The 12,108-nt window shown below is 17.3% G+C and overlaps 3 protein-coding genes across 3 annotated transcripts; 1 reads left to right on the forward strand and 2 right to left on the reverse strand.

Annotated features, from left to right (window-relative positions):
• Positions 1-98: 98 nt before the first annotated feature.
• On the forward strand, positions 99-789 carry SRAE_X000116700 (Homeobox domain and Homeodomain-like-containing protein; the record flags this gene model as incomplete). The annotated part of the gene is made up of 2 exons (XM_024645907.1): positions 99-251; positions 301-789. 2 exons carry the CDS (start codon positions 99-101, stop codon positions 787-789), a joined length of 642 nt encoding a protein of 213 aa, XP_024498630.1.
• Positions 790-1,398: 609 nt separating this feature from the next.
• SRAE_X000116800 (GPCR, family 2, secretin-like and GPCR, family 2, extracellular hormone receptor domain and GPCR, family 2-like domain-containing protein) lies at positions 1,399-3,169 on the reverse strand (the record flags this gene model as incomplete). The annotated part of the gene is made up of 6 exons (XM_024645919.1): positions 1,399-1,660; positions 1,763-1,857; positions 1,912-2,427; positions 2,475-2,851; positions 2,905-3,023; positions 3,096-3,169. 6 exons carry the CDS (start codon positions 3,167-3,169, stop codon positions 1,399-1,401), a joined length of 1,443 nt encoding a protein of 480 aa, XP_024498631.1.
• Positions 3,170-11,574: 8,405 nt separating this feature from the next.
• On the reverse strand, positions 11,575-12,068 carry SRAE_X000116900 (Protein Asterix; the record flags this gene model as incomplete). Its single annotated transcript, XM_024645930.1, has 4 exons — positions 11,575-11,647; positions 11,702-11,799; positions 11,861-11,969; positions 12,013-12,068. 4 exons carry the CDS (start codon positions 12,066-12,068, stop codon positions 11,575-11,577), a joined length of 336 nt encoding a protein of 111 aa, XP_024498632.1.
• Positions 12,069-12,108: the final 40 nt, after the last annotated feature.

Below are 12,108 nucleotides of genomic sequence, written 5' to 3' on the forward strand. Positions count from 1 at the left end.
CTAATAAATATTGTGGTTTAAGTTTATTGTTATTTAAATAACTAATTGGTTTTCAATTTGTAAATAACATTTTTTTTTTTATATTTTAGTATTTAAAAATGGATAAAGGTTGTAAAAGAAGATTACGAACTAATTTTACTGAAACTCAAAGTTTATATTTAGAAGAAGCTTTTTTAGAATCACATTATCCAGATCATGCTTCAAAAAGGGCTATGTCAAAAAGTCTTCAAATTCCAGAAGATCGCATTACTGTAATTAACTTTTTTTTTTTTAAATTGTAATATACATTTTTTTTTATAGGTATGGTTTCAAAATCGTCGTGCAAAATGGAGAAGAATTGAATGTAGAGAGAAGACAGATCGTTTCTTAATAAAACCAAACTATCAAACAAATCAAACAGGAGAGGAAACAGTCCCAATAATTTTAAAAAATTCATTTAAAAATTTATGTAATAATATAAATTTTGATAACAATAATGTAACAAAAAAAATCTCACCAAATCAGTATCATGGAAAGATAGATGAATATAATTCATATTTAACTTTCAGCAATGAAACTTCTAATGAAAAATGTCAATCTTTTCCTTCATCTCTCAATAACAATTGTAGTTATCAACAATTCTCAACGAGGGGTGATGAAGTGTCAAATTGTCTTAATGTTAGAAGTTCAATGAATGAAATTGTAAACAATTCATCTTTTACAATCAACAATAATATGCCTTATGTAATGAATACTACATCTGCAAGGATGATATTTAATTATGATGATAAAAATTGCTTCTTTGGTTAAAGATTTTAATTATGATAAAGAAAAAAGTAATAAATTTTTTTATTTTCTATTGTTTATCAAAAAATAAAAGATATAGTTAAAAAAAATATAATGTTAAAAAAATATAGATAATTTACATTACTATTATTTAAATAATTATTTTTTTTATAACTTTTAATTAAAAATATAATAAATAATAATTATATATAATATATTTATTTTAAACAAAAAGAGTTAATGTAATTTATATTAAAATTTTATTTAGCACAAAAAAAGTAAATAAAAAAAAATTTTTTTTTGAAAATATAATATTTAAAAATGCTAAGAAAGAGATTTATATATTTTCCCGCATTTATAGAATATATTTCTTAAAACCAAAAGTAAAAAAGTTTTTTTTTAAACGTTAAACAAAATTGAATTATAATTTACATAAGAGATGTGATAAAAATAAAAAAAAAAATTAATATATTTTATTGTATTTGATTGTTTTTTTTTAACGTTCTACCAAAAAATTTTTGCTTGTATAATATATTCTTAAAATGTTAATATATGAATTGATAAAATGTTATAGGAATTCTTCTTAAATATAAATATTAAATAAAATTTTTAAACATATTTAAAAAAAAATTTCTAATATACATCAGTTAAATTACGTTTTGTGACATTACTCTTTTGACTACCATCTAAAGAAATGTCATCATTTTTTTCTAAATTATCATTATTAATATTATTTGGGATCATTTGACTAGTACGAGATGATGAAAAACTATTTGTATGATTATTTTTATCTTTTAATGTTGATGTTGACAGTTCTTCCATCGGTGTTCCTAGTCTTCTGGTAGCCATTGATATATCTGGAACATATGTCCTTTCTGTTCCATAGTTTTCTCGTCTGAAAAAAAAATATTATTTGTATTTAAAATATTTTCATAAAATTAAAAAAAAATATTTTTTTATTCTATAAATAAAAAATTTTTCTATAATAAAAACATACTTAAAACATCGAAATGAAAATTTATTTAATTGTCGTTTAACAGCATGTTGAATTTCACTGTTGAGAAAGCAATAAAGTATTGAAATAAATATTCCCTTTAAATAAATTTTATTATTATTATTAAATAAAATAATATTTGAAAAACATACTTGTGAATTTTGAAGAATAGCTGAATACAACATATATGGACCATCTTGTTGATCAGGTTCATAAAATAATAAAATATTTGAGACACCTAATAATGGTACAAGAAGTAGTGTTGCTTTAATTGTTTTCCATATTTTTGCACTTTCAGCTGTATTTTCACTACGAAGTTTTTGTACCAATATTATTACAATTAAAAGTAAAAGTAAAACATTAGCAAGTAATGCAAATGACATTGTTCCTCCTATTATCCATAAATGATTACCTTTAGCATATGGTAACCAACAATAACTTTTAGGATTCATTTTAGAATATTGTGCATGAACAATTGACCATATTAAAACAGCAATAAAAGGTATTCCCCATCCTGATAATAATATCCATTTATATGATGGTTCAAATGATCTCATTGCTAAGACTGTAAATCTACTATATAAATATAAACCTTCTATCAACATCCAGATAACAGATGCTACTTGAAAATAAATCACTAACCATAACATCATTTTACACAACCAATCCTAAAAATATTGTAATTAAATTTATTTCTACAAATTAATATACTTACTAATTCTAGTCTATGTAATGGATTGAAATGACTACAATCTCTAAATACATTATTACTGTTAGCTATTGTCCAAATTGAATACATAGTAAATCTCATAATAAATGCGACTGCTAAATTTTTATGAATAGAAAGTCTTCGACATTGTATTGAATCAAAGATGTTAAAAAGAACTAAAGCAATTAAAAGACCAGCAATAGATACTGTTGATAAAATAAGTGAGACATTTATTGTAATTTCCCGAATATTATTATCAGGACATTGTTTACAAAATCCAGCAATACATTGTTTATGATGTTGTAATATATCAATGCATTTATCATATACAGTAGCACCCCAAGTGCCATTTCCATGACACATTTTTGTTACTCTATAAGTCTCTATAAAATGATTATATTAAATAAAAATAGCCTAAAATAAATTTATGTATTACCAGCAATATCTTCACATCCTGGAACAGCTTTACAAAAAGTAAAAGGACATATCCTGTAACCAATTTCACCATATGTCACATTATACCAACAAAGACTTTTATCAAATTCTGGTGAACAACTTAAATATATGGTAAAAAAATTTTTTTTTATTAGTAAGTAATTTAAGGAAAAAAAAAAATAATTAACCTACCCATTAAATGAAGAATAAGAATTAGATTGGGACAATTGATAACATGTAAAATTTTCTCTAGCTGTTGTTGACATAATTAGACAATGTTATTAATAATAATAAGTTATGATATTACAATTTTATCTTTCTTTATATTTATTAAAAATCAAAAAAGAATATTAATTTTACATTTAATTTGTTAATAGTTGTTTTTTATTTTCTAATATATCAACAAAAAAAAATAATTTATTTTTTTGCGATACCTGAAATAATAAATAGTTTAAATGATAAAATTTTATTAAAGAAATATTTTAGTTTAATTTTAATATAATAAATTGAAATTTTATAAAAGTATATAAACTAAGATATATTAAATTTTTGACAGTTAATTTTATTTTTGAAATGTCTTATTCTTATATAAATAATAACATATATGATTAAGCGAATTTTTTAATACAAATTTTAAATTTAATAAAAAGCTAAAGTTTCTTAAAAAAAAATAAAATAAAATAAGCAGTATGAATGGTAAATTAGACAAGAAGTTTATAAAAAGGAATAAAATTTTGTTTAAATATTGGTTTGTTAGAAATTTCCGGATATATTATAAAGGTGTGGTTTTCTTACATCAAGCATTTAAATATATTTTTTTTATTTTATTGTAAAAATTTATTTTAAGCATTGATAAAAATCTTAATATACTAAATATCCTTATACACATAAATGTTAGTTTAAATATTTAATTTTATATACTAATGATAAATCATATGGAAGTAATGTTGATAAACTTAATAGATTTAAATAAGCATGATATTTTTATATAACATTTTATATTTAAAAAAAATTTTTTTAATTGAATTTTAAAATTATGATTATAAAAGTTTTATAGTGTAATAATATTGGTAAATCAGGTACAAGAATTTTTAACGCATTGAAAATTTTAATTTAAAATAATTTAATATTTTAGTGAGTATGTAAAAATATGTTTAAAAATATAAAATAGAAAAATTTAAATATATTAAATTAAGAGAAAATAAATAAAGAAAAAGGACTATTTTATTTAAGATATATAAAAACAAAAAGTATGTTTTATAATTATAATATAATTGGTTATGTAAATAATAAATTATATTTTTGATAAAATAAATAATATAATATATATCTTAATCCTGATTTGTACTATATAAAAGATTATTTATAATAATAAAAATAATAATAATATAATACCTACGTAAAAATTTTATTATTTTTTGTTTCTCATATCCACTACTTTATAACATATCTTCACTTATTTTAAAAATGTTTAATATCACAAATAACAAGGGGTAAAAATTATGTATAGAAGTTTTGAGTATATACTAAAAATCTATTTTTATTTATCAAAACATAAATATATATACATATACATATATATATGGAAATATTATTTAAGATTTAAATTTTAATATGTCCATTCATTGAAAGATACTATTTATAGACATCAGTTATGTAAATTTATCATTATTTTTTGACAGAAATAAGATATAAAATTTGTAAATTGATAAAATCAGATATTTAAAATGATAGAAATTTTTTTTAGACTATTTATTTTTTATTTAAAAATAATTAGAAAAAAAAGTAAAAAAAAAATGTTTTCAATATGGAAAAAATTAAATTTATTTTTAAAAAAAAAAGGAAAGAAGACATATTTCTTTTTGGCATTTTGAATATAAAAAAAAATCTAACGTAATGGCTTAAAAGTTTTGTTTCTTATTTATTATTATAAAACTTTAAACTTCTTAATAATAGAAATTTAATAAATAGTTTTAAACAATAATATATCAAAGAACATTAAAGCTGTGAAATACAATAAATTTTATAAATAACAAAGTTTTATATAAAGTAAAAGAGAAAGATAGAGAGAATGATATATTAAATGATTATTAAAAAAGGAATTATGAAAAATTTAAAATGAAAAAAAAAAAAAAGAAAACTATTGAAGCAGACATGTTAAATTTTATTACCCTTTATTTTAAATATTTAGACTGACTTATGATATAATTTAACCATACCATAATTGCAATTAACAATATCTCATTTGTAAAATATTTCAATTGAAGCTTGCTATAATTACAATTTTATTCACTAATCTAAACTTTTTTGATAGCTAACTATATAAAAGATAGAACTACTTATTTGTATTACATTAGGTTTATACCACCCTTTCCGGAAAATTACGATTTTGTAAGACAAGAATTGTAAAAAGATAACAAAATTACTGATTCATCATATATCTTTTCTTCTAAGTCAAATATATATAAAAAAAATTTTATCCATTACTTTTTTTCTTAATTAAAAGTAGTTAAAATAATTTAAAAAAAAAGCTAATTTACTTATTAGGTAATTTATAAAACATTTAATTATGTGTTTTTAAAATAAGTATTGGAATAAAAGAAATTTAAAATGATATTTTGTTAAAATAAATAAATAAAATATTTTATTATTATATTTCTTCAAATAAGGCGACTGATTTATTAAGGTTTCTTTAAAAAAGATAGAAATAAAAATAAAGATATACAATAAAACTAAATAATATTATACTCAGACAAAGATAGATTAAAAATGGTACAAGAAATTTATTTTATATCTATGTTAAGATTGATAAGTTCCGTAATATTTTGGTATCAAAACAAATTGAAATGCCATTTTTTTTTTCCTTTATATTTTTTTTTTCTATACTAATTTATAATTTATATTTTGATGGTGCAATTGTATTATCTTTTAAAAATATATTTCATTATGTATTATATTGCATCATAAATTATACAATAATATATTTTTTACTTTTCTTTAAATGTACTAATTATAAAAAGTGCTAAATTACATTTTTAAATGGGTGATGATAGTTTGAAAAAATATATATATATAATAAATAAGATAATAAAAAGTGTTAACATAATTGTTATAATCTTTTAAAAAGAAGCCATTAAAAATGGTTGTTAAGATAAATGATTTGAAGGGTTTTAAAAATTGATTTTTATAGAAACAATTATTTGACTTTCATTATTCATGAATGTATTAAATATTTAAATTCCTCAAAATCGTTAAGATAAATGGAAAACAATGCATAAAAGCAATTATTTTTTTAATATTCTTTTATAAATACATATATTTAATTCAAAAGTTTTTTTTTTCTTTAAGTATTATTTAAAGCTTAAAAACGGTAGGCGATTTTATTAATGTGTTGCTTCATTTAAAATAATAAAACAAACTATTATTTAGTAGTATTTTAATTTACTTTATTTTAATTAAAGGATAATAAAAATAACTTCACATAGTTTCTAATATTATTTGTTTTATAACAAAAATAACTAAAATAAAAAATTAAAAAAATATATTACATATTTTAAAATAAAAAAAAATACATCCATTTTGTAACCTAAAACTTTTATTTAAAAAATTTTTCTTTTCACAATTAGTATAAGAAAAAGAATTAAATTTTATATAAATAAAGAAATACTAAATAAAAAAATCAAGTGTTATTTATGGTAAAAAAAATTATAATGTTTTTAAATAGCATTCATTAAAAGAAATTGTCATTCTTTTTTTTAAATTGTACATTTAAAACTATTTTTTATTTAATAAATGATCAAAAATAACTATAAAATAGTATAATTATATCGTTTTATAATAATTAATATAAAAAAAAATTCAATACAAAAAAAGTTTTTTTTTTCTTAAAAAAATATTATTTTTTTTATATAATAAAGGAAATAAGAAAAAAACATTTTTTTTGTAATATTTTTTTATTAACTTAATTGTACATTTAAATGTAGATATGTATAAATTAATTACAATTAATAAGATACAGTATATAATTGTAATTCATTTCATTTGGGAGAAATTAAAAAAAATTTATGTAGACAATTTTTTAATATATTATCATTTAAAATTACTTTATAAAATTATAATTTATATTATAACAAATGTTTTGATAATGATGGAAAAAAAAGAATATATGTTATTAATGTAATAATTACAATAATAACTATTTTTAAAGCTATAATTTAAGGTTATTTAATATGGAGATTGAAAATATTATAGAAAAAAAAGAGTATTTATAACATAAAAACAAAATATAAAATCGCAAAATATGGCAAATAAAATGAAAAACATATTTTAAAAATTTATAAGATTAAATTTCTTAAAAAAACAACCAGATAATAAGGTAATATAAAAAACAAAACTTAAAAAGCATTAAGTTCAAGAGACCTTAAGATCTAAATATTATCATTTGGTTATAAATAATATGATATTTATATAATTTATATAATTAAATATTTTAATGTCAAAAAATGATAACTTTTAATTGGCATAATAATATATAAATATAGCAAATTTTGTAGAATCCTATTTATTATATCACCATAAGAATAATAATTAACTAAAAGCTTAAAAATTAATCCCATTTACATGGAAATATATACATATATATATATATATGGATATATAGATATATATCCCAATAGAATAGTACAAAAAGAGTATCTTTTATCATTTGCTTTCCTCCAGATAACATATTTTAAAAAAAAAAAAATTTTTCTTTTTATCATAATATGTAAAAAAAAATAATATATATTTGTATATATATATATATATTCAAATAAATATTTTAAATAAAATATACGGTGAAGATGAATGAAAATATCTCAGGAGACTTTAAAGTATCATGATTGTATAAATATATAGTTAAAATAAGTAAAATAAATCAAAAAGTTTATTTATAGAATATTTTATTAATATGATTTATTTGACTAATGTATTATAAAAGTTTTAAGAAAAATAAAAATACAGATATATCATACTTAAAAGATAAAAGCGATAAATATGAAAGAAGCGAGTATTAATTTGTTGAATAAAGTAAATTAATTATAAGAATAATTATAAATTTTTATATAATTATATGTCAAAATTAAAATGTTCATTTAAATTAATTATTATTATATATAGAATATCTTATTATAAATATTTATTTTGTATGATAAAATTTAATAGTTTTATATATATTTTTAATTTATTATTATTATAAGTATTTTAATGGTAGTTGACTATAAGATAGTTTGTTAATGATAAAATATATCTTTTTGATAAAAAATTTCAGACATTCAATATTAAATAGATAATTACTTTTAATTTAAAATGAATACATATAATATGTATTTTTGAAATAATTTTGTAAATATTTTTAAATAAATTTATAATATTTAAGATAAGATCTACTAAGTTGATGTCAAAAATAACGGACCATTAAATTATAAATAACATAGTTTTATTTTCAAATTATAATATCTTTGTTAAATGACATTTAAAAGAATATTTTTAATTTTAGAAATAATGTTATATAAAATTATTAAAAGTTAACTTATATATTTTATTTTTAATTTAAATTTAAAAAAAATAAAGAGGATTACCGATCAAAGAAAGAATATAATTAAAGTAAATTTTATTATGTATTTTAAAATATAAAGTTTAATGTAAACCAATGATAACTATATAAAGAAATAATATTAACTTTAAAATGTTTTATTCAATCTAATTAAACTTATTTATGTATTATATAATATATAAACTTTATCCAAACATTTTATTACAAAATCTTTATATCTTTTTTTTTGATCGTAATTTGTTGAAATCTTGTTGCTTAAAGAATGATGTAATTTTTTTTTTATATATTTATTGATATTTAGTAATTTTAAAATTTGTATAATCACTAGATAATGAGTATTAAGAAGATGCTATCAATTATGTTATTGCATAATCAACTTTTAATCTATAGAAATAAATTAAATAATTGTCTTTATATAATAATATCAATTAAAATACTTTTTATAACATTTTATATAATACTTTTAGTAATCAAAAAATACTTTTATTTTTCATAGTACAAATGACCTTTTTAACATTATGTTTATTTTTTTTTGTTTCTTTTAATGTTAGAAATATAATTATATTACAAAAGAAACAAGAAATTTTAAGATATATTTAATTTAAAAATTTTTTTTCTATATATTTATTAAATAATTTAAACGAATAAAAATAATGTATTTTTGATGATATCATTAATCAAAAAAGGATAGACATTAATAAATAGAATGTATTATTTAACAAAGTAGTAAAATATTAATTAATATAAAACTATATTTTCAAACATTCTTATACTTCAAAATTGTCATGAATGTAAGTTATCTAAAAAAAAAAATAACACATATAATCATCTCTGATTCAAAATACTACAAACATTCGAATAAAAGTGCTTTCTTATGAAATAAAACAAAATTTATGTGTATATTTATAAAAACTATAACAAAATAATGAAGTTATTATGAGAAAAATGTTTTTATCAAAAATAAAAAGTCTTATTTAAATTGTTAATTGATACTAAATTTGTGGGAAAAATAATTTAAAATATGTTAAATTACCTGTATCTTAAATATCAAAAAAATAATATAATGTTATAAATTTTTATTTTTGTTACTTATTGATATTTATTAATACATCAACTTAAATAAGATAACTTAATATAATTTATTTCCTTGTCCAATTCATTTTGTTGATTTTATGAAATTTTTTAATTTTCATACTAAATATATTTATGAAACTATTAAATAACTGATAAGTATGTATATCTATAATACTTAAAAAAAAAATAGTCAACTAAATAGGAATTAGAAAGATAAATCTTAATTTAAATTAAATGATTTTAACTAGAAACTTTTATAAGGCCATTAATGTTTCTTAACTACTAATTCTGCCACAGATGGATGATAAAAGAATATTAAAATATTTTATTTGTTTAATGAAAAATTTTAAAAGAAACATGTAAGCATATAAAATAAATGCTTATAATAAATTAAAGTCTTGTTTATTTATATACATTCATGCATAAAAAGTAAAAAAAAAATAAATTTAATAGGTAAAAAATAGATAAAATAAAAAAAAAACAGAATATTTCATCAATAATTTTTTTAAGATATATAAATATACATATATTAATATTAATAAAATAATCTTTTTTAAAACTAATTTTATAACATTAATAAAAAATTGTTTTTAAGATATAAAAAAAACAAATAAAAGTAGTTCTTAACAAATAAATGTATAAACGATAACATTTGTCAAGTTCAATTTTACTTTAAAACAATTCCATATATTTTCTCATAAGTAATTTTTTTAAAATATTGTTACTTAAAAAAGGCATTATTTTTTTTAGTAATTTGTAAAACTTTTGTTTTTGCGGAAATCACCATTCTAAATATCTAAACTTTTTTGAAATATTCTAATTGTAAAAAAAAAATGGAAAATAGTTTAATCATTCTAATCTTTTTGTTCTTCATCAAAAAAGTATGTTTAAAAAAAAAAATAGACAGAAGAAAAAAAATTTTATTTTAAAACGTAAGGAGAACAAATGGTAAGTATATTTATTTGAAAATGACATAATATAAAAATATAAAAAAAAGTATCAATTTATTGTATTATTAAGAATATAGTTGTTTTATGTATCTAATAATATGAAAACAAAGTACTATATCTTCAAGAAAGTTAATTATTTTTAATGATATTTTTAAAAATGAATACATTTATAATCATATCATTTAATTCTAGAAATATTTCGCCATATGCTACCATGAAGCAATGAGAAAAGCATAAAATTTAATACTATTAAACTTATTATTACTATCCATAATGTAATATATTATAGTTAAATTTAAAAAAAAAAAAAGATATAAAAAATTTTAAAATATAATATCAATTATTATATAATATTATATGTATTTAATTACTAGAATGTTATGAATGAAAAGATCATATGAGAGTGTTAAAATAAAGATATATAAAAATAACTAACTCATTAGTTTAACAATCATATAAACTGATTATGATATATGATACCAACCCACTCTTAATATTATAAGATAAAAATTATCCCATAAGATAATATATATATAAAACTTTTAACATAAAATTTTATTTTATTGTATAATTAAGTGAATTACTTTATTTTTAATAAATATGTTGAAAATATTTAAAAAAAAAATACTATTATTCATAATTAATTTAATTCATTTGAAAAATAAAATTTTTATTAAAAAACATACATATATTAGATATTTAGAAATGATAATTATTTTTACTGAAAAAAATTTTATACACGACATGTCAACAATGGCAACTATTATTTTTAATATTGTATATTCAATTATTTTTATTAAAATTTTATACACTAAGTATAGTAAATATAATAATAGGAAAGAAGAAATAATACATTTCAAATTATGAAAAAGTGTTTTAAATGATTTTTAATAATATATACTCAAATTGATATTTAAATTAAAGCTACTAAAAATATATGCAAAAAGTGATTGAATATAATTTATTAAAAAATAATAAAATATAATATTTAGTTATCTTTAAATTAATATTTGTAAAATTTTTTTATATTACTTTCTTATATCATCCATTTTCATTAACTTTTCCAAAAAGGTTCAATTGGTGAAGGATTTTGGAGGTAACTCATTACAACAGCAGAAATTGAAAGCCTTAAAATTAAAAAAAAAAATATAAATTATATATTAATATTATTAAATTCTTACATGAAACTGCTGACAATTTGGCGTGTATCGTCACTTGAACGACTATTTGCGAAACATACACATGATGATAGTAATGCTAACCATGAACAAAATTTCATCTAAAAAATATTTATATTAAATAAATGTTATATTTTTTTTTTTATATTATTGTATACTTACACGAAACATTAAACCACAAACACTAAATATCATTCCAAGCATATTCATGTACTCCGGCATAGGGTCATCATTAGCTAAAACTGCAAGATTTTGAGCAACTGGTTTATATCTATATAATATAATAAAAAGAATAAAAATTAAATTAAACTAACCTAACAATTTTTGAAGCATTTTTTAATTCAGTAGATGGATAATATTGTTTCTTCATCTATAAAAGAAATATAAATATAATATTTTATAGGTAGAGA

The sequence above is a fragment of the Strongyloides ratti genome, scaffold srae_chrx_scaffold0000002, assembly GCF_001040885.1.
Source record: "Strongyloides ratti genome assembly S_ratti_ED321, scaffold srae_chrx_scaffold0000002".
NCBI classification, from domain to species: Eukaryota; Metazoa; Nematoda; class Chromadorea; order Rhabditida; family Strongyloididae; genus Strongyloides; species Strongyloides ratti.